Source organism: Saccopteryx leptura, chromosome 2 (genome assembly GCF_036850995.1).
Source record: "Saccopteryx leptura isolate mSacLep1 chromosome 2, mSacLep1_pri_phased_curated, whole genome shotgun sequence".
NCBI lineage: Eukaryota > Metazoa > Chordata > Mammalia > Chiroptera > Emballonuridae > Saccopteryx > Saccopteryx leptura.
The window spans coordinates 320,802,045-320,828,930 of NC_089504.1; the positions used below are offsets into that span (position 1 = coordinate 320,802,045).

The 26,886-nt window shown below is 38.1% G+C and overlaps 1 protein-coding gene across 7 annotated transcripts in view; it reads right to left on the bottom strand.

Moving 5' to 3' along the window:
- TANC2 (tetratricopeptide repeat, ankyrin repeat and coiled-coil containing 2) overlaps positions 1-26,886 on the bottom strand; it is a 372,265-nt gene that overhangs the window by 182,765 nt on the left and 162,614 nt on the right. For 4 of the 7 annotated variants that reach the window (XM_066363070.1, XM_066363067.1, XM_066363066.1 and 1 more), the window contains one exon: positions 1,962-2,072. The exons of the other annotated variants lie outside the window; for them this stretch is intronic. In XM_066363070.1, the coding sequence (XP_066219167.1) occupies positions 1,962-2,072 (111 nt within the window). The remainder of the gene's footprint in view (positions 1-1,961; positions 2,073-26,886) is intronic. 7 annotated transcript variants of the gene reach the window in all.

Sequence of the window (26,886 nt, forward strand, 5' to 3'; positions counted from 1 at the left end):
AATATACTATTTTCCTAAATTTGCATCTGATAATGAATAAAGCAGGTGAACAAGATACCAGACTATTAGTTTTAATTGAATTATTATGAATCAATGTACAATAAAATATACTCGTTCTGTTAGCAGATCCTATGTAAGAGAAATGCAAAAAGAATGGATTGTTATTTGTTTGCTTTATGAGTGTACTGAATCCCTTTGTTTACTGTTAATTTTTTGTACCATGTAGAAGATAACAGCTTCAACCCTCAGGTTACTACTCTTATCTTAGTAAAAACTTATTTTCAGAAAGTTTAATACTTAATAGCAAATAACTAAGAAGTTTCTGTACTTTAAACATGTTTCAGATAAGAAAAGGGAGTTTGCAAAGCATGGCAATTAGCATTCTGGCAACACATTTTAGTTTCTTTCCGGCTTTCTGAAAACCTAAACTGAGGTTTAGCTAGCTGTGTTCAATTCCAATTTAGCAAAGAATTCATGCTTGTGGAAAATGTATATGAGTAATAACATGGATAAGATTCTTCACAGTGATTCAGAAATGGCATTCCAACAAACAGCAGCAACCTTGCTTCTGGACAATAATGATAGCAAGATGAGATTAAGGATGTCAGATGAGCAATTAGTAAGTAAAAGATTAGTCTCCCTAAAAATCATTCTGATTTATAAATTTTGAAAAGAAAAGGCCTTTGACAGGGTTTCTCTTCCAAAATTCAATGCAGGAATGGGGAATTAAGTGTATTTATTTATTTTACTTTATTACACTAAAATTTGTGTGACCAAGAAGTACAATACCTCAAAACGTGGAAGAGCGTCTTCTAACAATGTGCTACAGTGCCATTTAAAGAGCTAATTTGTTCCTCTTAGAAAAAGTAAACTGATTACTAATGCAAAACTACTATGATTGACTTAAAAATGAATATTCACCTACAACAGTGGATGAAGCCCAGGGTTCTGCACCCTGAAAGTGAAATCTCCAAGTCTTTCAGTACTCAAAATTGATTTTAAAAATCAAATGTCTCTAATTAGGCTTGGCCCAAGTTTGTACCTATTGTCTTTTTATCCTGACATTTCAGATGAGAGCTACTGATATCTTCCTTAGAAGTAACAATCATTTTATCCTGATGATCCCTAATGCTGTAAATATGCAGTAGTTGCATTCACTGTGGTTTAACCTCAATTTTAAGGAGCAAGAACAAACAAAAGAACTAAAACCATGTCTTCTAAGGTCCTTTACTAAAGCTCTGATCTGAGCTTTATACAACTCAACCAGAGCTGTGAATATTTCTGACACAGCTCTCTAGACTCACTGTAGAGTGACTATAAAGGATGTTGCCAGGCAACTCATCTAAGTTTGGAAATATCTAAGCATTGATAATGACTCTGTCTCAGTTTGGCTCCCGCACAAGAAGAGTTTTAGTAAACTATCACATGTGCTTATAGGCCATTCATGAAGAGATACATTTCTAAAAGTGAGTGTCCAGGAGTCCACATCGGGAACCTATAATGTTTCTTTTCTAATTCAAGTTTAATATTTCCAAAATCACAACTATTTTCTGCAACTGTCCAGAGATCTAATAGAGATTAGGCAAAATTGGTCATATGTAGAGGGTTAGAATCAAATGAACACTTTTATTCATATCTTTAACATTCCTGTTTTACAAAATGTCAAAGCAAAATTTCTTCAAGTATCCCAAAACATAATAATCACCCTGAAAACCACTTACTGACCACAATTATTTTAATTCTTTTGAAAATTATCTTTGAAATGTTTTTCAATACTTTAATATCAATAGTCAAAAGGAATGTTCAGTAAAACTATGTTCCAATAAGGAAAATATGCAATCAGTTGCAAAAGAGGTAACAGACATGTTTTTATAAATAGTACACATGCAAAATACTGCTCTGCTGGATGGGCCTGACCCAAACTTCCCTCTTTCATGGGGACAGTTTGCATGCATGCTTACCAGGGCAGTATGCATCCACGTCCAGTTTCTGAGCTGAAGTGAGGGTTGGTGAGCCAAGCTCGGATTCTGGAATTCGTGGGCTCTCAACAAACTTGGCCTTCCTCAGAGGGGCTAAAGACAAAAAAAAGAGAGAGAGGGAAAGGAAAAAAAAAGGGGGAGGGTATAAAAATAGAGGAAGGAAGGAAGAAAAAGGAAAGAGAAACGGAGGGAAAGGGAAGGGAAAGAAACATAGAGGGGTCATAAGTAAGGGGAACAGCAGGCAACAGATGGAAGCACTTAAATGAACGACACACTCTGTCAGACTCAGATCAGGTTACCCTATTTTTTGTGCCAGAAAAAAAAATTGCATTCTTCATAGAAGAGATGGGTCATGTTAAAAAGTCACTGCCAAATGGAAATGCTAAAATCTAATATTCGAAACTATAGCAGAAGTTGTAACTGTCTATAATCTTTAGCTATTTTCGATCTCCATATGAAGTGAAGAGCTTTCTTATTTTGTCTTTCTTTGTCATTAAATACAGGTAGTAACTGAGTTAAGTATAGGACTAAATTTTAGGATTCTGTTTACAATAATTGAAATCAAAAGTTTTCTTTATCCAGAAATAACTATTATAAAACTCACTTGGGACAAATACCATAAGTAGGATTAATCTAGGGAATCTAATGAGGAAATCAATCACCTGACTGTTCAGCAACTGGAGTAAGAAGTCAAAACTGCTAGTGGACCAACATGCCAGTCTGACACTGGATGCTAAACAGAGACTAATTTATATAGTTACAAATATAATCATGTGGTCTATGGAACAGTAATATTCCATGCCATGGAAACTGCATTTTTATAAGAAATGAATTATAAAATATAATTGAAAGTTTTACTTATTGAAAGTTCATATACATTTTACTTACTGATTTTAGGGGTAAATGTTAAAGACACTACTGATGTACATTTAAATAATCAGTTAATATATTAAAAAGTAAAAATAAGAAGATTGCTTTGGTACTGAGTTCTATTAAATAAACTACTGTATCATAGTATCAAAAGTATCAACTGAATCTGAAATTCATTTGTATGCATTATATATTAGTGTCATAACTATAGGTGTCCAAGACATTGAGTGCTTAAGATCATATTACTATTATCAAAAGTTTTACATGTTCTTCAAAATCCTCATCCATTACTGATCCACAGGGATTCTAAGTTATTCCTAAAAGATCCTGTGAAAAATAACATAAAACTTCATCATTATAATGGCCAGAATTATTCTCTATTTTCTTTGGAGGGTAAAAATAATAAAGTATTAAAAAATACCTTTGAAATGTGCTAGTACTCAAAACCTACAGACAATTCACACTTGAAACCTTAGGGTATTTTTGAATGTTTTAAGCTTCTGTTTTTAAAAACAAACACAAGGCCCTGGCTGGTTGGCTCACTGGTAGAGTGTCAGCCTGGAGTGTGGAAGTCCTGGGTTCGATTCCTGGTCAGGGCACACAGGAGAAGTGCCCATCTGCTTCTCCACCCTTCCCCTTCTTCTTTCTATCTCTCTCTTCCCCTCCCGCAGCCAAATCTCCACTGGGGCAAAGTTGGCCTGGGCGCTGAGGATGGCTCCATGGCCTCCGTCTCAGGTGCTGGAATGGCTCTCGTTGCAACGGTGCAATGCCCCAGATGGGCGGAGCACTGCCCCCTAGTGGGTATGCTGGGTGGATCCCAGTCGGGCGCATACAGGAGTCTGTCTCTCTTCCTCCCTGCTTCTCACTTCAGAAAAAATACAAAAAATAAAATAAAATACAAAAACAAAATAAAGCCAGTTACTATCTCCACAGCAACAAAGGCTAAGGGTGCTAACAGTATGGTTTTCTACCAAAAGTAAGCTTTGAAATAGCAGAACTCTCACCTCTGCTGAAAGTGTAACACTTGAACCTATTTTTAAAAATTATGATCACAAATGAAGATCTCAAGTGATTTATAAGCATATTTGCAGGCTACTAATGGCCAATATTAGACTCTTTTTCATTATAATCTAACCAAAAAATTAAAAAATAATGAAACAATTTATCCAATATTGCTTGGTATAGGAGAAATTATAAATTTAACTCTGAAAGCTCTTAGGTCCTTTATAGAATTTTATTAATACATTGTCATGGCAACAGAATAACTATTTTACCTGCTGAGTTGTGACAAAGACAGCACTGGTCCCTGCTCAAGGGACTCTACATATCTAAAAATCTTAATAACAATTTTCATAATGAAATTTGGGGCTAGCAGACAAATCAGCAACTTAGGGTAGATATGTAAGAAAGAAATTGAGGAATGAAAGGAGAAGTCGAGGGGGGTCTAAGTGATGTACAAGAATTAGGAAATGAAGTCAAGGGGAAAACTAAGGATCATAAAGATCTGGGAAACTCAATGTCTTGCAGATTTCTTTCTTTTTCCTTCTCCAAGAATTCCAACTGAGGTTATCTTTAGTGCATAATAGACATTAATTCTTTTGTACCTTCATGTCTCCTTCATCCATGAGATTCAAGTCCAATAATGAATTTGAATTATTTTATAAGGTAGCTTATAATGTTGCTCTGATCCAAGTTATAGAAAATGAGTGTTATCACTGAGTCAATCAATCACGGGCAGAATAATCACAGGCATGACAGACTGTCCAAATGTCTTAAATACTTCTTGGTGAACATAAAAGGTCAGTTTGGAAGATGGGACACAATATTTTGCTTGGAAGCCTAGAATTTTAATATACTAGATTGTAAAGAAAATTGGTATATGAGATGGTTCAGTTGAGTAAGAGAATTCTAGGTCAAGATTCCAAGATGCCAGCGGAGTAGGCACACATACAAACAGCCACCTCTCGGGACCAAACTGAATTACAAATTAATTTAACAACAATCATCATGAAAAACCAACTTTGGACTAAAAGAACAGGACTTGAAAACCAAGGAGCACAGAAGAAACCACACCAAGACTGGCAGGAAGTGTGGTACATGGTGGGGGCTCCCCTGCTCCCAGGAGCGAGGGGTGGCTGATGGTCCAGAGGGATTCTCACTGCAGGGAGAGAGACTGAAAAGTGGGGGTCCTCAGTCCCAGGACTGGAGCCTCAGACTAGAGATCCAGAGACTGGAGGAGACAGTCTGACACCACTGAGTGGGGAGAAGAGTGGGATTTCTGTCTGCGGGAAATGGTTTGTGAAGAAGTTGCAGCCTTAAAGGGCCAGCACAGAAAATCTCACTCACAGCCACTTATCTGGGGCTCTGAGGACGAGGAGAGCTGAGAGGACTGGTCTTGCGTGAGGCAGATGAGGAGACGGAGGTCAAGAACAAAAATAACCTGACCATGTGGTGGCGCAGTGGATAGAGCATCGGACTGGGATGTGGAAGGACCCAGGTTCGAGACCCCGAGCTCACCAGCTTGAGCACGGGCTCATCTGGCTTGAGCAAAGAGCTCACCAGCTTAGACCCAAGGTCGCTGGCTCCAGCAGGGGGATACTCGGTCTGCTGAAGGCCCCCGGTCAAGGCACATGTGAGAAAGCAATCAATGAACAACTAAGAAGTCGCAACGCGCAACGAGAAACTGATGCTTGATGCTTCTCATCTCTCTCCGTTCCTGTCTGTCTGTCCCTGTCTATCTCTGCCTCTGTAAAAAAAAAAAAAAAAAAAAAAAAAAAGAACAAAAACAGTGAAAGGAAGAAGAATACCTGTGCTGAGTCATTCTCTAATACTGAGGTGGTCATAGGCAGGGGGAAGGTAACTTCCTCTGTCCAGCACAAGCCTAGTGTAAGGCCAATTGACTCACCTCCAAAAAGCTCTCCAGCTCCAATCAGCACGAAAGGCGGTTTGGAAAGGAGAAAGTAAAGGGGAGGGGCAATGACTCAGGTTTCCGGGGAGACCTGAGCTACACCTTTCCCTTCTAATATGGAGTACGTCCCCTGCCCCCAGAGAGTTCCTGGGCAGATCACACCTTCTGGTTCTCAGAGGTCACACCCAGTGCATTCCTGTAAACTTACCATACAGAAAAAAAAAAAGAAAGAAAAAAAGGCCTGGATAGAGTTTTAACTGGGGCCAAAGAGCAAGATATGCCCAATACCCCCCCCCCCCCGCAACCTCATCCTAAACACAGAAGTTCCCTGCTGGGCTCATTGTTAAGGAGAAAATTCAAGCAACCAACAGAGGCTGAGGGATAAAGCCTTGGAGGATGGGCCGCATTCCATATATTAACCTCAGCTGCACAACCCCAACAAGCTTGTAAACCACACACAGAAAAAATGGTAAGAAAGAGAAATGTAATCCATATGAATCAAAAAGAGAAATCCCCAGAAAAAAAACTAAATGAAATAGAAGTAACCAAATTACCAGATGCAGAGTTTAAAATAATGATTTCTAGGATGCTTAACGATCTCAGAGCTACAACAGATGAACTTAATGAGCACTTAAATAAAGAAATTGCAAGCATCAAAAAGGACATTGAAATCATATAAAAAAAGCAGACAGAAATGACAAACACAATATCAAAATTGAAGACTACACTAGAAGGAATCAACAGCAGGCTGGATGAAACAGAGAACTGAATCAGTGACTTAGAAGACAAGATAAATAAAAGCACGGAAACAGAGCAGCAAAAAGAAAAGAGGCTCAAAAAGTCTGAGGAAACTATAAAAGAACTCTGTGACAATATGAAGAGAAATAACATCCGCATCATAGAGGTTCCTAAAGGAGAAGAGAAAGAACAAGGGATAGAGAACCTGTTTGAAAAAATCATAGCTGAAAACTTTCCTAAATTGATGAAGGAAAAAGTCACACAAGTTCAAGAAGCACAGAGTATCCCGGTAAAGAGAAACCCAATGAGGCCTACATCAAGACACATCAAAATGAAAATACCAAAGTTAAGAGATAAAGAAAAAATTCTGAAAGTAGCAAGAGAAATGTCAATTACCAGTAGAGGAGCCCCCATAAGGATGACATCCGACTTTTCAACAGAAACACTGGAGGCCAGAAGGGAATGGAAAGAAATATTCAAAATAATGCAAAACAAGAGCCGACAACCAAGACTTCTTTATCCAGCAAGATTATCACTTAAAATGAAGGAGAAATAAAAAGCTTCCCAGACCAAAAAAAAAAAACCTCAATGAATTCATTACAACCAAACCAGTACTGCAGGAAATGTTAAGGGGCTTGCTGTAAAAAAGAGCAACGGAAAAAATAAATCAAGAAAAAGAGGATTATAGATTTAAAGAATAAAATAGCAATAAGCAACTACATATCAATAATAACCTTAAATATAAATGGATTAAATGCTCCAATCAAAAGACATAGGGTGGCTTCATGGATAAGAAAACAGGACCCGTACACATGTTGTCTACAAGAGACCCACCTCAGAACAAAAGATATGCATAGTCTAAAAAGAAAGGGATGGAAAAAATATTTCACGCAAATGGAAAAGAAAAAAAGCTGGGGTAGCGATACTAATATCTGACAAAATAAACTTTAAAACAAAGGCTATAGTTAAGAGATAAAGAAGGTCACTACATAATGATAAAAGGAGCATTACAACAGGAAGATATAACTATTATAAATATATAATAGTTATATAGTATATAATGCACCTAATATAGGAGCACCTAAATATATAAAACTGATTTTGATGGACAAAAAGGACGAGATCAACAGCAAATACTATATAGTAGGGGATTTTAATATCCCACTAATATCAATGGATAGAACCTCCAGACAGAAAATTAACAAAGAAACAGCTGCCTTAAATGACACACTAGGCCCTGGCCTTTTGGTTCAGTGGTAGAGTCGGACTGGCAAGTAGGAGTCTCGGGTTCGATTCCCGGCCAGGGCACACAGGATAAGCACCCATCTGCTTCTCTACCCCTCCCCCTCTCCTTCCTCTCTGTCTCTCTCTTCCCCTCCCACAGCCAAGGCTCCATTGGAGCAAAGTTGGCCCAGGCACTGAAGATGGCTCCATGGCCTCTGCCTCAGGTGCTAGAATGGCCCTGGTTGCAATAAAGCAACACCCCAGATGGGCAGAGCATTGCCCCCGGGTGGGCATGCCGGTGGATCCCGGTCGGGCGCATGCGGGAGTCTGTCTGATTGCCTCCCTGTTTCCAACTTCAGAAAAATACAATAAATAAATAAATAAATTTTAAAAATGACACACTAGATCAACTGGATTTAATAGATATCTTCAGAACTTTCCACCCCAAGGCAGCAGAATATACATTCTTTTCAAGTGCTCACAGTACATTCTCTAGGATAGACCACGTTAGGACACAAATTGATTAATAAATTTAAGTAGATTGAAATCATATCAAGCATCTTCTCTGATCACAATGACATGAAACTAGAAATCAACAATAGAAAAACTAAAAAAATTCTAACACTTGGAGACTAAATAGCATGCTATTAAATAATGAATGGATTAACAATGAGATCAAGGAAGAAATAAAAAACTTCCTTAAAACAAATGAAAATGAACATACAACAACTCAAAATTTATGGGACACAGCAAAAGCAGTCCTGAGAAGGAAGTTCATAGCATTACAGGCATACCTTAAGAAGCAAGAAAAAGTTCAAATGAACAACTTAACCCTGTACCTAAAATAACTAGAAAAAGAACAGCAAGTAAAGCCCAGAGGAAGTAGAAGGAAGGAAATAATAAAGACCAGAGTGGAAATTAATGACATAGAAGCAAAAACAAAACAAAACAAAATAAACAACAAAAAAAACAAAACCAATACAGAAGATCGATGAAACCAAGAGCTGGTTCTTTGAAAAGGTAATCTTTAACCAGACTCACCAAGAAAAAAAGAGAGACGGCTCAAATAAATAAAATAAGAAATGAGAGTGGAGAAGTAACAACGAACACAGCAGAAATTCAAAGGACTGTAAAAAAATACTACAAAGAAGTGTATGCCAAAAATTGGACAACCTATAATAGATGAAATGGATAAATTCCTTGAAACATATAATCATTCAAAAATCAATCTGGAAGAATCAATAAACAGACCGATTACAACAAATGAGATAGAAACTTATTAAAAAACTCCCAACAAACAGAAGTCCTGGGCCTGATGGCTTCATAGGCGAATTTTACCAAATATTCAAAGAACTCTTATCCTTCTCAAGCTATTTCAAAAAATTCAAGAGGAGGGAAAACTTCCAAATTCCTTTTATGAGGCGAACATAATCCTCTTTCCAAAACCACGCAAAGACACTACAAAAAAAAACACAAAAAACTATAAGCTAATATCCCTGATGAACTTAGATGCTAAAATTCTAAACAAAATATTAGTAAATTGGATCCAGCATACATGAAAAAAATCATACATCATGATCAAGTGGGATTTATTCTGGGGAGGCAAGGCTGGTACAATATTTGCAAATCAATTAAAGTGATTCATCATATAAACAAAAGGAAGGATAAAAACCACATGATAATATCAACAGATGCAGAAAAAGCATTTGATAAAATCCAGCACCCATTTATGATCAAAACTCTCAGCAAAGTGGGAATACAGGGAACATACCTCAATATGATAAAGGCCATCTATGACAAACCCACAGCCAACATCATACTCAATGGGCAAAAATTAAAAGCAATCCCCTTAAGAACAGGAACAAGGCAGGGGTACCCCCTTTCACCATTCTTATTCAACATAGTTCTGGAAGTCCTAGCCACAGCAATCAGACAAGAAGAAGAACTAAAAGGCATCCAAATTGGAAAAGAAAAAGTAAAACTATCATTATTTGCTGATGACATGATACTGTACATAGAAAACCCTAATGTCTAAAAAACTACTGGACCTGATAAATGAATTCAGTAAGGTGGCAGGATATAAAATCAATATTCAGAAATTAGTGGCATTTATATACACTAACAATGAACTGTCTGAAAGAGAAATTAAGGAAACAATTCCCTTCACTATTGCACCCAAAAAAATTAAGTACCTAGAGTATAACCAAGGAGGTTAAAGGCCTGTACTTGGAAAATTATAAAACATTGATAAAAGAAATCAAGGAAGATACAAACAATTGGAAGCATATACCGTGTTCATGGATAAGAAGAATAAACATCATTAAAATGTCTACACTACTCAAAACAATCTATAAATTCAATGCAATTCCTATTAAAATACCAATGTCATACTTCAAAGATATAGAATAAATATTCCAAAATTTTATATGGAACCAAAAAAGAACACAAATAGCCTCAGCAATCTTGAAAAAAAAAAAGAAAGCAGAGGGTATCACACTTCCTGATATCAAGTTATACCACAAGGCCACTGTACTCAAAACAGCTTGGTACTGGCATAAGAAAAGGCATACAGATCTATGGAACAGAACAGAGAACCCAGAAATAAACCCACACTTTTATGGCCAATTGATATTTGACAAAGGAGATAAGAGCATACAATGGAGTAATGACAGTCTCTTTAATAAATGGTGTTGGGAAAATTGGACAAATACATGCAAAAAGATGAAACTAGATCACCAATTTACACCATTCACAAAAATCAACTCAAAAGGGATAAAAGACTTGAATGTATGTCATGAAACCATCATCATCTTGGAAGAAAACAGGCAGTAAGCTCTCCAACATCTCTCGCAGCAATATATTTGCTGATTTAACTCCACGGGCAAGTGAAATAAAGGACAGGATGAACAAATAGGACTATATCAAACTAAAAAGCTTTTGCACAGCTAAAGACAACATGAACAAAATTAAAAGACAACCCACACAACGGTAGAACATATTCGCCAACATGTCCGATAAGGGGTTAATAACCAAAGTCTATAAAGAACTTGTAAAACTCAACACCAGGAAATAAATAATCAAATCAAAACTTGGGCAAAAGAACTGAGTAGACACTTCTCCAAAGAGGACATACAGATGGCCAATGGCCATATGAAAAAATGTTCAACATCTCTAATCATTAGAGAAATGCAAATTAAAACCACAATGAGATACCACCTCACACCTGTCAGAATGGCACTCATTAAGAAAGCAATACATAACAAGTGCTGGCAAGCATGTGGAGTAAAGGGAACCCTCCTGTACTGCTGGTGGGAATGCAGACTGGTGCAGCTACTGTGGAAAACAGTATGGAGATTCCTCAAAAAATTAAAAATCAAACTGCCTTTTTACCCAGCTATCCCATTTCTAGGAATATATCCTAAGAATAACAAATCACTAATTCAAAAGAAGAAATACACCCCCATGTTTACTGCAGCGTTTACAATAGCCAAGATCTGAAACAGCCCAAGTGTCCATCAGTAGATGAGTGTATTAAAAAGCTGTGGTACATATACACAATGGAATACTACATGGCCGTGAAAAAGAAGGAAATCTTACCTTTTGCAACAACATGGGTGGACCTGGAGTCTATTATGCTAAGTGAAATAAGCCAGGCAGAGAAAGAAAAATATCGTATGACCTACAGCAGCCCAAGATAGCCGACTTGGAGGATCGGGTGTCGGATGAGGAGAAGATAATTCTAGATCGTCTGTAGCTCCAAGAAGGTTGCTGAGGGCCAGTCAAAAGACCCACTGGTCTTTGCCAATTTCTGGCCTGGGAAGTCCAGGGCCGGTACATCCGGTGGCCAGATACGGAGAGCATCATCTCAAGACCTAACAACCATAGTTAGAGTGGTATCTTAAGGAAAGGCTCCTCACACCTGACCCAGTTAAGGCATAAAAAACGTTGTCACAAACAGCAAAAAGAGCAGTAGCAGCAGACAAGTAGTCCACAGTGGATTACAAACAGCTGAAGCCATCCCAGGAAGATTTAGAAATTACACAACTAAAAGCTGGAGTCAGACAATACCAACCCTATACTCAGCTACACAAACAACGTATTTGCAGGAGCAGTCTATATTGAAACAAAATGGGAAGACAGAAGTGCAATTCAAATGAATCAACAAGAGAAATCCCCAGAAAAAGAATTGAGTGAAATGGAAATAACTAAGATGCCGGATGCAGAGTTTAGAATGATTGTGAGGATGCTCAAGGATCTTAGAGCAACCATAGATAGACAACATGAGCACCTAAACAATGAGATATCTAGCATCAAAAAGGACATTGAAATCATAAAAAAGAATCAGACAAATGCTAAACACAATATCAGAAATGAAGACTACACTACAAGGAATGAAAAGCAGGCGGGATGAAAAAGAGGATCAAATCAGCTATTTAGAGGACAAGATAAGCAAAAGCACAGAAGCAGAACAGCAAAAGAAAAAGAGGATCAAAATGTCTGAGAAAACTCTAAGACAGTTCTGTTACAATAGGAAGAGAAACAACATCTGCATCCTAGGGGTTCCTGAAGGAGAAGAGAAAGAACAAGGATAGAGAACCTGATTGAAGAAATCATAGCTGAAAAATGTCCCAAAATTGATGCAGGAAAAAGTCACACAAGTTCACGAAACACAGAGAATCCCATTAAAAAGGAACCCAAATAAACCTAAATGAAGACACATCATAATTAAAAAACCAAAGCTAAGAAATAAAGAAAGAATACTAAAAGCTGCAAGAGAAAAGCAGTCAGTCACCCACAAAAGAGACCCCAAAAGGATGACATCCAACTTCGCAACAAAAACACTTGAGGCGAGAAGGGAATGGCAAGAAATATTCAAATTAATGCAGAACAAGATCTTACAACCAAGACTTCTTTATCCAGCAAGTCTATCATTTAAAATAGAAGGAGAAATAAAAAGCTTCCTGTACAAAAAAAATAACCCCACAAGAAATTTATTACAACCAAACCAATGATGTAAGAAATGTTAACGGTCCTGCTTTAAACAGAACAAGGAGGGGAGAATCTAGTAAAGAGGAATGTAGATTTAAGATTTAGAAATGCATCCAAATTGAAAAAGAAGAAGTAAAACTATCATTATTTGCTGATGAAATGATACTGTACATAGAAAATCCTAAAGTCTCAGTAAAAAAACTACTGGACCTAATAAATGAATTCAGCAAGGTGGCAGGATATAAAATTAATATTCAAAAACCAGTGGCATTTTTATACACCAACAATGAACTGTCCAAAAGAGAAATTAAGAAAACAATCCCCTTCACTACTGCAACAGCAAAGAAAGTACCTAGCTGTAAATTTAACCAAGGAGGTTAAAGACTTGTACTCAGAAAATTATAAAACATTGATAAGAGCAATCAAGGAACATAATCGAATCAAAAATGGGCAAAAGAAATGAATAGACACTTCAAAGAGGACATTCAGATGGCCAATAGGCAAAAGAAAAAATGTTCAACATCACTAATCATTAGAGAAATGCAAATTAAAACCACAATGAGATATCACCTCACACCAGTCAGAATGACACATTAACAAAACAAAATATAATAAGTGCTGGTGAGGATGTGGAGTAAAGGGAATCCTCCTGCACTGCTGGTAGGAATGCAGACTGGTGCAACCACTGTGGAAAATGGTATGGAGATTCCTCAAAAAATTAAAAATGGAACTGCCTTTTGACCCAGCCATCCCACTTTTAGGAATATATACTAAGAACACCAAATCACTGATTCAAAAGAAGAAATGCACCCCCATGTTTATGGCAGCATTGTTTACAATAATGAAGATCTGGATACAGCCCAAGTGTCCTTCAGTGGATGAGTGGATTAAAAAGCTGTATTACATATACACATGGAATACTATGGGGCCATGAAAAAGAAGGAAATATTACCTTTTGCAACAACATGGGTAGACCTGGAAACTATTATGTTAAGTGAAATAAGCCAGGCAAGAAATAAAAATATCATATGACCTCATTCATATGAGGAATCCAATGAACAATGTGAACTGAAGAACACAATAGAGGCAGAGGAGGGATCAAAGGGACCAGAGGGAAAGCGGACAGAGGGGAAAGGGATGAGAGGATGAGATCAGAGAAGGGAAAGAGCTTGGTGAAATTATATATACATAACAGTGTTATAGAGAGCAGAAGAACAAATCCTGGAGGAAAGCGGGGAGGGTGTTAGGGGGAGGGGGCAAGAAGGATGTTGAGGGGAATTCGAGGGTGTGGGAGGATGTATTCGGTGGGACACTTGAATCTATGTAAACAATAAATTTAAATCAATAAAAAAAAAGAAATCATGAAGTGTGAGGTGGATAGGAATTCCAGAACATAAAGATTCCTATAAAATGTATTACAATTAAAGAGTTAAAAAATTTTTATATATATATATCGTATGACCTCCCTCATATGAGGAATCCAATGAACAATGTGAACTGAGGAATGGAAGAGAGGCAGAGAAGGGGTCAAAGAGTCCAGAGGGAAAACGGTCAGAGGGAAAGGGGATGAGAGGATGGGATCAAAAGAAGGAAAGACATTAGTGAAAGTATATACACATAACACAGAGAGATAGAGGGCAGGACAGTAAATCATGGAGGGAAGAGGGGAAGCGCTGGGCGGAGGGGGCAAAGGGGGTATCAAGGAAAACAAGGTGGGCAGGAGGGAGTTATATTTGGGGGAACAGTTGTAACTATGTAAACACAACAAATTAAAATCAAAAAATAAAAATAAGTAAATATTTTTAATTTGTTTTTAAATTTTTTTATTTTTTACAGAGACAGAGAGTGAGTCAGAGAGAGGGATAGACAGGGACAGACAGATAGGAACGGAGAGAGATGAGAAGCATACATCATTAGTTTTTCAATGCACGTTGCAACACCTTAGTTGTTCATTGATTGCTTTCTCATATGTGCCTTGACTGCGGCCTTCAGCAGACCGAGTAGCCCCTTGCTGGAGCCAGTGACCTTGGGTTCAAGCTGGTGGGCTTTTGCTCAAACCAGATGAGCCTGTGCTCAAGCTGGCGACCTCGGGGTCTCGAACCTGGGTCCTCTGCATCCCAGTCCAACGCTCTATCCACTGTGCCACCGCCTGGTCAGGCATAAGTAAATATTTTTTTAAAAAAGAATTCTAGGTCAAAAGGGTTTTACCAGATAATAAAACAAAGTGAAAAGAAAAGAAAAGGAAAATGAAGTGGTTGAAATGAAATGGGGAGTTAGAATCTAAAACCAAACCAGGGATTTTATTGTGATGCAAGAGATAACAGAAAACTACTGCTCTGAGAAGCAATCTGAAGCAATTCTGGGAGCACTATTCTCATGCTGTAGGAGACCTGAGTTTGGGAATCTGGCAGAGGTTGAGAGGAAGGACACATGCTGTTTCAGAGTATGGGTTTAGTCATTTCAAAGATACAGGTCTTGGCTCTAGTACTTATTAGCAGTAAGAAAATAAGCAAGTTAGCTTAGCCTCACAAAATCTCAGTTTTCTCACAAAGTCATATGATTGTTATGAGGCTTGTAATTCCAAGCATGTAAACTATTTAGCATAGTTTTTGAATATGGTGATATAGCTCAACTATGAGTTTATTAAGACATGGAACAGGGAGGGAAGGCTATGACTATGTAAAACAAAGTAAGCAAGTGTTTTCAAGACATAGTATGGAGAGGCAACATAATATAGCATAACAGTGAGTGGTTAGCTAGTTTAGGAATTAAGGGTCCAGGTTCTTTTTTTTTTTTTTTTTTTTTTTCCAGAGGCAGAGATAGACAGGGACAGACAGACAGGAACGGAGAGAGATGAGAAGCATCAAGCATCAGTTTCTCGTTGCGCGTTGCGACTTCTTAGTTGTTCACTGATTGCTTTCTCACATGTGCCTTGACCGTGGGCCTTCAGCAGATCGAGTAACCCCCTGCTGGAGCCAGCGACCTTGGGTCCAAGCTGGTGAGCTCTTTGCTCAAGCCAGATGAGCCCGCGCTCAAGCTGGTGAGCTCGGGGTCTCGAACCTGGGTCCTTCCGCATCCCAGTCCGACGCTCTATCCACTGCGCCACCACCTGGTCAGGCAAGGGTCCAGGTTCTTAAAAACCGGAAAACCTAATTTAGATTCCCATCCCTTCTTTTTCCTAGATGTGAGAACCTTTTTGTGCCTAAGTTTTCTTATCAGTTATTTGGGGTTAATAAAAGTACCTACTCTACAAAGGATGACAAGAATAGTGATATCACCAATTATTTTTAAAATTATTTTTGTAAAAATAATTATTTTTTAAATTATTAATTTTTCTATGAGGAACACATTTTAAATTATTCCTAGTTTTTCTATGAGGAACACTGTTTTGCAGAGGGAAAAACAGAATCACAAGATCTCTTGTCCAAGATGATAGTATTTAAAAGTGGTAGACTGTGGACTCGTATCAAGGTCTTTTGATTTAGAATATGATATATTGTTTCATTCACAATATAGTTCTTCAAGGTGTGGAACTCAGTTTAGGAAGACATGATTTTCAATGATCTATTAAAGTGGCAGTAAGTAGCCCTGAACTACATAGTATGGTAGACCTACCAATATCCTGGCCTCTAATCCTTTCTAGGCAGAGGGGTGACTATAATTGCACTGTGAGTTTTAGGAAGAACTATGTGACTAGTTTTGGCTTATAAATAAGAGCAGAGGGATGACATAGCCCCTACGTAATTCTAGTCTGTTTCTTCTTCTGGCACAAAAATCAGAGAGGTCTCATGTTGAAATGACGGAGATACAAAACTGAAGCAGCCTGTTTGCTGTGTTGCTGTACAGGGACAGCTGTCCTAGTGAGCTTCCCAGGCTCACTGGGTAAACTAGAAATAGACTTTTGTTGGGTTAGGCCACTGAGATTTTTAAGGTTGTTAGCACAATTTAGCCTACTTTGACTAATGAAATAGCTTCAATGTTATTCCCTTTTCAATTATATTTCAATCCTTCTTCTTGAAGAAATGACTATGTCAAGAAGAAAATTTTAATATGTTGTTAATAGTAGCTAGCTAATCCTCCTTTTTCACAAAAAGAGAGAAGAGGTTAGCTTCACAGTTATTTGAAGGTAAAATATTTAGCTTGAATTAATGTTCTAGTCAATTTTATAGCATGTGATACTGATTTTCCAGTTTGACTAGTAATATAAAGTTTCTTTTAATGTAAATTTATTTAAATAAAAACAAAATTTAAAGAAAATATGTAAAAATATGGTTAGAAGCAAGTATGGCAAAAATCATGAAGATGTTATGCCAATGAATGAAATTTCAGAAACAGGGCTGTGCACCAAGCTGTATCTCACTATGGTAACTTTTGATTTAATCCTGTCCATTCTGTGTGGAGTTGTGAGCAAAGTATTTAGGCGACTGCATTTAAATTGGTATCCAGCATGAAGGATTAGAGCTGATAAAATATTTTGAAAGAACAATCCATTACAGTCATAATTGGGATATTAGTAGGCATTAAAAAGATTCATATATAACAGAGAAATGAAGAAAATAAGCCTGACCAGGCAGTGGTACAGCACTGGCCTGGGATGCTGATGACACAGGTTCAAAACCCCAAGGTCACCAGCTTGAGCAGGCTCACAAGCTTCAGCACGGGGTCACTGGCTTGAACTTGGGGTCACAGACATGATCTCAGGGTCACTGGCTTGAGCAACAGGTCACTGGCTTGGCTACACCCCCTGGTCAAGGTACATATGAGAAAGCAATCAGTGAACAACTAAGGTGCTACAACGAAGAACTGATGCTTCTCATCTCTCTCCCTTCCTGTCTGTCTGTCCCTATCTGTCCCTCTCTCTGTCACACATACAAAAAAACATGTTAAGGACATAGTTGAGTTAAAAATGAAACACTAGAAAAGACACTTTGGCTGTGTCCAAGCACCTCCACATCCAGTGTAATCTGAAGGATGTTTTTTTGTTGTTGTTTTTTTTTTTTTTTTTTTCATTTTTCTGAAGCTGGAAACAGGGAGAGACAGTCAGACAGACTCCCGCATGCGCCCGACCGGGATCCACCCGGCACGCCCACCAGGGGCGACGCTCTGCCCACCAGGGGGCGATGCTCTGCCCATCCTGGGCGTCGCCATGTTGCGACCAGAGCCACTCTAGCGCCTGGGGCAGAGGCCACAGAGCCATCCCCAGCGCCCGGGCCATCTTTGCTCCAATGGAGCCTCGGCTGCGGGAAGGGAAGAGAGAGACAGAGAGGGAAAGCGCGGCAGAGGGGTGGAGAAGCAAATGGGCGCTTCTCCTGTGTGCCCTGGCCGGGAATCGAACCCGGGTCCTCCGCACGCTAGGCCTACGCTCTACCGCTGAGCCAACCGGCCAGGGCTGAAGGATGTATTAACAGAAGAAGTCAACTTCCTCTTTATTCTTGACTTGAACAGGAAGGCTAGGCAGCTGTTTTCTGACCCTCAAAGGGATATAAGTCACTAGCGATCAGTCTGATCCTTTTGAGCCTTTTTAAAGCTTTGTTTAGGCAGGTGTGAGGTACTTTTTACTCTACCTGCTACCAAAAGTGTGTCCTTGCTTGTATCTCTACTGAATGCTCCTAATGCTTTTAATAAGGTCTCTACACTCTGGCCGGTCAGAATAGAAAAAAACCTCCCATTCCTGTGGGAACTCTAGGAATTGGTCATTTTATAGCTCCCTGGTATTTATTTTTTTCTCTAGCCTCATGGAGTCCCACTTCACCTATATGCAATTAAGTTTTAACTTATAAAGACTCAAAAGGACTCCTATACAGAATTTGGTAGTTCTGTTTACCCTTAGCTATTTTTCAGTACTTTGTAAATTCCAGTTGCCTTGACTTCCTCAATTTCTGATCTCTGTTTCCTCAGTTTAACAAGACTGTCATTTTCTGAATTCCCCATCATCAGAAGAGCTTTAGGCAAAAAGCTAGGGTTCACCTAGTTTCCTCCCCCATCCTTTCTCTCAGGGATCACATTATCATGCTGTCAACTGTCCAGTCTCTGAAAACAGTTGTTTCCAGTGGAAGGGCAAGTCCAGTACTAGTTACTCCAGCATAGTTGGAAGAAGTATTTCATGGTGTTTTAATTTGCCCTTTCCAGATGTTTATTTACCATGTAGCTGACGAAAGGCAGAACCTTTGTCTTAAATATTGCTGTAGCCTTAGTGATGCTTATAATACCGTGGACCACGGAACAATCACTATTATTTGTTAAATGAATTAACTATTTATGTTTATTTATACTTACTTTTTTTTTTTAAATGTCACTGAGCATAAGTGTGCTATTTATTTATTTTTAGATGGAGGAAAGAAAGAGAGAGAGAGAAAGAGAGAGAAAGAGAAAAAGAGAAAGAGAGAGAGAGAGTAAAGAGGGGGAGAAGCAGGAAACATCAACTCATAGTAGTTGCTTCCCATGTGTGCCTTGACCAGGCAAACCCAGGATTTCGATCTGGTGACCCTGGCATTCCAGGTTGACGCTTTATCCACTGTGCCACACAGGTCAGGCTATTTATGTTTATATATTTTGGAGGTATAAGTAATCTGTTTATGTCTTTTATACATTTAGTGATTAAGGGCTAACAAAATGGGTGACTCAAAGCCATATCCAAGGTAACTCAAGAGTGTCTGTTCCTCCCACATAAGTTCTATTTTCATGCAAATATGCTGAACTACACAAAAGCATATGCTAGACACACTGATATAGACTATCCAAGCAAATATGGAGACCAACAGAGTACTCCAAAGAAAGATTTACTCCAAAAAATGACTGCAATAACTTTTAGAACATTCCTACAAGACATTACTTCAGTGGTATTTGAATAAATTAAATAGAAATTTTCATTTCAAGAAGAAACTGAGGTCCCGGTTGATTGGCTCAGTGGTAGACCATCAGCCCAGCATGTGGATGTCCTGGGTTCGATTCCCGTTCAAGGCATACAGGAGAAGTGCCGATCTGTTTCTCCATCCCTTCCCCTCTTGCTTCACTTTCTCTCCTCCTCCCTTCCTGCAGCCATGGCTCAACTGGAGCGAGTTGGCCCCAGGTGCTGAGGATGGCTCCATGGCCTCCGCCTCAGGTGCTAAAATATGGCTTCCACTGCAACAGAGCAAGGACACCAGATGGGCAGAGCATCGCCTCCTAATGGGCTTGCTGGGTGGATCACAGTCGGGGCACATGCGGGAGTCTGTCTCTGCCTCTCCTCCTCTCACACACAAAAAAGAAGAAACTGAGGTTTAAGTCTTTGTTTACCTACATGTTATTACAAAGAAAAAGGCAAATTATTATAGCGTATAACTCATTATTTATATGTCATCTCTTTATAGCAGTGAATACAAAAACTCAGAGTATATGAAATAAAATAAGGCAATGTAGGTCTTAATGACCTGGTTTTAGTATCTCTGCAGGTACAAATCAGTAAGTTCAGAAGAGCCTTTTAAAAATGGTAACAATACTCAAGTGCCTAATAGTTTAATGGCATTAGGTTCCATTTCCATACATCTGAAGAAGTGCTAAGTTTTTGGTTATATAAAAAGGAGTTCCAAATTTAAATATTTTGAATCTGTTAGTTTACTTGTGATTATTGGTTTAATTATAAAAGCAATTCTATAGTATATACCGTATTTGTCAGTCCAACTTCTGATTTTTAAAGTAGCTATGTAATATAACTACATTTAAATTTAAAATATTACATCATAAACATAATTTATCATAGAAATTAGAAAATACAAGAAATATGAATTGAAAAATTATCAGAATCCTACCTCTGTTATAGTTTCAAAGCAACTAAAATGACTGATAACTTATTTTTTAATACAGCATATGGCACTTGAAAGGAATACTTAGTCCCTAAAAGTGGCAAGTGAATTCACTGACCAACATTTACATGAAGTAAACAGTATGATGCCTGAGAAGAATTGTATCTCTAATATGAAACTGAGTAAGAGCCAGTTTTTTCCGTTAAATGACTCTCTCCTACTCAAAATATGTCTCAAAATATTTCATATCTTTTACAAAAGATTCTATTCATTGATTTTAAAGTGAGGAGAGAGAGAGAAAAGCGAAAGGCGGGGGGAGGAGAGTGGGAAGCATCAACTCATAGCTTCCTTTCTTATATGCCTTGACCAGTCAAGGCTGGTATTTTGAACCGGTGACCTCAGCATTCCAGGTTGACACTTTATCTACTGTACCACCACAGGCCAGGCAAATGTCTCAAATTTTTATATGTACCTTATAAATAGATAACATATTTACATATGTAATTTATGTAATAATATGGAATAGACATGTAATATGACTATAAGGAATGAGGCTAGGTGTACCTGTAAATGTTCTAGAAATTAGTTAATATATTGACATTTCTTGAAAATTAAAGGAACAATATATTTTTTTTCCCTAGCATCTTAAACTAAAATATTACACCCGTAATTCATATCTTCTCATCATATGCCTATGATAAAGTAGAGGGCAAGAAATTGTAGGACAAAGAAATGAATATTGTGATTAAAAGAAAGGGCTTGAAAGTGAGACTTGTGTTACACAGCCTATAATATGTGGTCTTCAAAAAGTGATTTAACTTTCCAAGCTTGGATTCTGTATCTTTAAAATGTAAGCCACATCTCCCTCTTAAGAGTTGTTATGAAGGCTGCATGATTTGGGTAGGAGGATTGCCCCATGTATGCCACCAGCTTTTCATAATAAAACTCCTCAAAATTCTTATTGGACTTGGTGTCTCTACATGAACCCGCAGATATGAGGTACATTTGGGGGCTTGTCCCGGGATGCAGTATTCCGTGTTACCGTAAGTAGAAACACTTGGATCAGCTGGCCTCTCCGGGGGTGCTGCCTGACCCCGCTGGCTTACTAGGAGGGGCTCCCTCTGAAACATTTCAGGGCTCTCATTCTCCAGTGGGTTTAGACACTGTCTCGGCAGACACCATTTCTGGTCCCTAAATTCAACAATTCGGCAAAGAAATCAAGGAGTGTGAAATTTTGGACCTTGGAGATTGTAGGCAGGGTTGATTTAATTTAAAAAAATTTTTAAAAAAGTTGTTACGAGGATTAACTTTAAAGAGCAAAGAGTAAAAATATTAATATTTATTACTCTTTGGAAATAGGCAGCTGAAGCACGATGTGGCTCAGGCCACAGACCAAGCTCCCCCTGAAACACTAACTAAAACATGGACTTTGGATTCATGGATCAACCATAATGCATACGAAATGAGGCTCTGTACATCTCTAAACTAAGTAGCCTATGTAATCATAACAATACTATGCCACTTGTCTCCCAAGGTTACTGTAATGACTGAAATGAACTCAGCTTTGTAAAGGAATTAGCATAGAGCCTTGCACCATAAAATTGCTTAATACTAGATGTTATTATCAGTAGATGATGGTGATGAGATAGGTAACAAAGGCACATGAACATCTACATAGTAAATTTTAAGATGCTAATAAAAATATTTGGCATCTAGAAGGGATCAAACTGCAAGAAGTGATACACTCCTACATCTTGCCTCAGTTCTATCTCCCTATCCTTTGCATCCAAAACAAGAGCTGTTATTTAACAGATGAAGTTATTTTATTTAGTGAATTATATATTATAACAAGAATACTAGTACAGGTCCTCTTGTATGTATGATGGGGAAAGGTACATATGTTGGAGAAGAGGTATTGTATGTAAGAAAGCCAGTAGCTCATTTCTTTTTTTTTTTTAATCTTTCTTTTATTAATTTTTAGAGAGGAGAGAGAGTGAGAGTGAGAGAGAGAGAGAGAGAGAGAAAGAGAGAGAGAGAGAGAGAGAAAGGGGAGAGGGAGGAGCAGGAAGCATCAACTCCCATATGTGCCTTGACCAGGCAAGCCCAGGGTTTTGAACCGGCGACCTTAGCATTCCAGGTCGACACTTTATCCACTGCGCCACCACAGGTCAGGCCTCATTTCTTTTTGAACATTTTCTAAACTATAATTTAAAAGTATCTTGAGTTATCTGACACTGGATTCAGGATTCTGGTATTATAAATTTGAAATATAAATTTTACCCCCCCCCCCATTACTGTTATCTAAATCATTAAACACTACTACTACTAGATAAGTGTTTTGAAGGTAGGGACTACAGAACAGCAATTTACATTTTTGAGAATGACAGATAATGCCATTACATTGCTGTTTTCCATTTTGCATCAGCTATCAACAATGGCTGAAAATATGCTGACTAGGTACAATAATATAAAATTCCTTAGGAAAAAATAGTTTTACATACACTTAAGAACTAAGAGAAAAATAACCCTGGATATTAGCATGTAAATAATGGTCAGCTATCATTTACTGACAACTCCAAATTGACTTCTCCAAGGCATACCCAAAAGGTCTAGGCTTAACAAAGAGAGCAATAAGTTAACAATTAGGGAATAAGATTAACCCCTCGCCCCCAATTTAAGGAAAGTAAAATGAAGATGATCCTGGATAGTGAATGTGGGAGGCAGAAAACTGCCACATTCTGTACAAACATAAACACCATGCCAGACTGTAATGAAATACTACAAGGGTAGATTAACAACAAAAAGTCTGTCACATGAACAAAAATGACTACTGAAACATTTTCAAAGATTAACTGTGAAGAATTATTAACTTTCTGGCTTGTTTTTAGAATGTTACAGTTGCTACTAATCTTATAAAAGGAACTTATAACAGAGGACACTTCACCACCCACTAACCATAAGTAAAGAATCACAACATTTCCTCTAACTTTAAAATATATCAGAAACTAAAAAAATAAAATAAAATAAAATAAAATAAAATATATCAGAAACTATCAGTCTTTGTAACATGACAAATTGTTTTTTACCTCTCTGAAACTCATATTACTTCACTGGGAAGGAACAGGGAAGAAGATAAGAAAATGATTAACTCGCCTGACCAGGCGGAGGCGCAGTGGATAGAGCATCGGACTGGGACATGGAGGACCCAGGTTCGAAACCCCAAGGTCGCTGGCTTGAGCAAGTGGTCACTCACTCTGCTATAGCCCCTGGGCAGGGCAAATATGAGAAAGCAATCAATGAACAACTAAGATGCTGCAACGAAGAATTGATGCTTCTCATCTCTCTCCCTTTTCATCTGTCTGTCCCTGTCTGTCCATCTCTCTGTCACAAAAAAAAAAAAATAAGATTAACTCCTGAGAAGAACACAACATGGAAAGTAAACAATGTAAAAAGAGGGTTAAGTGAAGGAATAGAACTTTTGTTCTACAAGGTAAGGCTTTGATTTAGAGGTAGAAGCAGGGATTATTTTTTTGTATTTTTTTTATTTTATTTTTAATGGGGTGACATTGATCAATCAGGGTACATAGGTTTATAGAAAACATCTCCAGGTTATTTTGACATTTGATTATGTTGCATACCTATCACCCAAAGTCAAATTATTTCTGTCACTTTCTATCTTGTTTTCTTTGTGCCCCCCCCCCTTAACCATCACACTCTTGTCTTATGTCCCTGAGTCTCATTTTTATGTCCCACCCATGTATGGAATCATATAGTTCTTAGTTTTTTCAGAAGCAGGGATTTTTATTCTGGCTTTCCTTAAATATACAAAGGAATGAAGTACTATTTGCATTACTTTTTTAGTTGTACATTAGTGAGAGGGTGGTCTATAAATATGCAAAAAGTAAACTGATTTAGCTCAATGGTCCTATGTTTCATTAGACTCCTCCCACTCCTGGTTTTCAAACTAATAAAACAGATTGCTCTATTCATATTATTTTCTTTAAATGCGAAAAATACTATTGGTAGTAGGATAGAAGTAGAAGCAGTGTTGCACAATACAGCCAAGAGGAATGGAAGCAAAACAGTAAATCTCAAACTTAAAAGTTCATAAGGTTTTCTTTTGATTTGTCATTTTAAAAATATACCTCACAGGATGTATGGTAAAGAGAAAATATATAAGTATGGAACAATAAATGGTAAGAAAAGGAACACAAAAGCCAGAATTTCTATAAAATTTAGCACTAAAGCTAAAAGTTGGTTCCCCAATACATAAATTTTCCTATGGTTAGACACAACTTTTGAGGAAGTGTCAGTATTTGGGAAAGATAAAAATCTTAAAATCCTATTGGGGAGATTCTGCTCCTATATAGCCAAGATGGACCCTCTCTCAGATAACAACTATAAACGCTAGACAAATATAAAAAACAGTTACATCTAGGCCCTGGAGACTGAACACAGTGGACAGACTCTGGAGGAAGCTGATACTTGCAAGAAAAAAGATCAGACTGGGATGAGTTTTCCGTTTTGGGGGGGTTTTGGCCTATAAGCAGACCACAGTCAGCACTGCATATGGTCATGAAAATTCCAACAGAAAACTTACAGTTTTTCTAGTCTTGTGGCAAAAACAGTCACTGAAAAGTGAGGGGAGGAGGATTTCCAACAAAGGAGAGAGAACTACAGGAGGCAATCCAGGTACTGTGTATAAACTCTGCTTAAACTTCTGGCTAATTCCTGAACTATGCACACAGGTAAGAACTGAACTGAAATGATACCCAAGAGATAGTTTTCCACTGAGTCAAATCAAATTAATTGCCTGCTAAAAGAAAAATAGTAACATTTTTTTGAAGTAGTATGACAAAATCCAGAGTATCCACTAAATAAAACGTCCAAGATACAATACAAAACTACTCAATACATGAAGAATAATGAAAATGTAACCCATTATCAAGAGAAAAGATAAAGACCAACCCTTAAACACTCCAGATATTGTAATTAGCAGATGAGTAATTTAAAAGTTATTAAAACTATTTCAGTGAGGTGAAGGGATATGTTCTCTTAATTAAAAAGGAGGAGGAAATTTCAGTAGAGATATAGAAACTATTAAAAAGAACCAAATGAAAATTCTACAAATGAAAAAAGAAGTAGCTAAAGTAGAAAGTCACTGAATGGGTTTAACAGCATATTTAAATGTTTAACATGACAATTTAAATAACAGTATATAGTGTGTGTATGAAACCTTTACATAGCAAATTAAAGTAACATTTTCATAGCACAAATACTAGGTGTACTAAAATAGAATGTTTATTTTTTTAAAAATTATTTTAATCTCTGGATAACAGAAAAAATATTAAGAGTACAAAGAAAATAGAAAAGGATAGAAAAATAAACATGTCCTTTTCAACCACAGTCCTAACTTTTTTTTTAAGCTTCTGTTCCTTTCTTTTACATAAGAAAGAATAAAATCAGCTACATTGATGACAGGCCATCATGAAGGATTCACCAAGAAGTAACTGCCAAACTTTCAGCCTAAGGAGGCTTATTAGAGTCTAATAAATGGTAGCGGTAATGTCATCTACCTTCCACTACTCCAGTGGGAATACTGATGTCTTTGTTTCTTTACTATGTGGGAAGTCTCTACAGCCTAGCTATTCCCCCAACTCGAAAGCAAAGCAGTCTCAAGCAATTAAGAATGCTGCAGTTTTTCCCTACAAGACAAGTCTATCTTACAGCCAACTTAATGTGTAATCGTGGCCAAAGACTAATTTGTTTGCTGTCCCAAAACTTTACACCCATTCTGTTCAACTACAGACAAAACAGCCTAACACATGTAAGACAGCCTTTTGTTCTAGATATGATACAAAGATATCTATTGCTTGGGGAAAAGAGTTCCCTTTCCGACCTCAAAAGCAAGTTCTACTTGATACATGATGAAAAATACCTTCCTAAGAGGCTGTGTTATCTAAATATGTGAATCTTGGCCCTGGCCTGTTGGCTCAGCGGTAGAGCGTCGGCCTGGTGTGCAGGAGTCCCGGGTTCGATTCCCGGCCAGGGCACACAGGAGAGGCGCCCATCTGCTTCTCCACCCCTCCCCCTCTCCTTCCTCTCTGTCTCTTTCTTCCCCTCCCGCAGCTGAGGCTCCACTGGAGCAAAGATGGCCCGGGCGCTGAGGATGGCTCTGTGGCCTCTGCCTCAGGCACTAGAATGGCTCTGGATGCAACAGAGCGACGTCCCAGAGGGGCAGAGCATCGCCCCCTGGTGGGCATGCCGGCTGGATCCCGGTCGGGCGCATGCGGGAGTCTGTCTGACTGCCTCCCCGTTTCCAGCTTTGGAAAAATGGGAAAAAAATGTGAATCTTAAACTTCAGCATGCATCAGGATCACGGGCCTGTTAAAACACA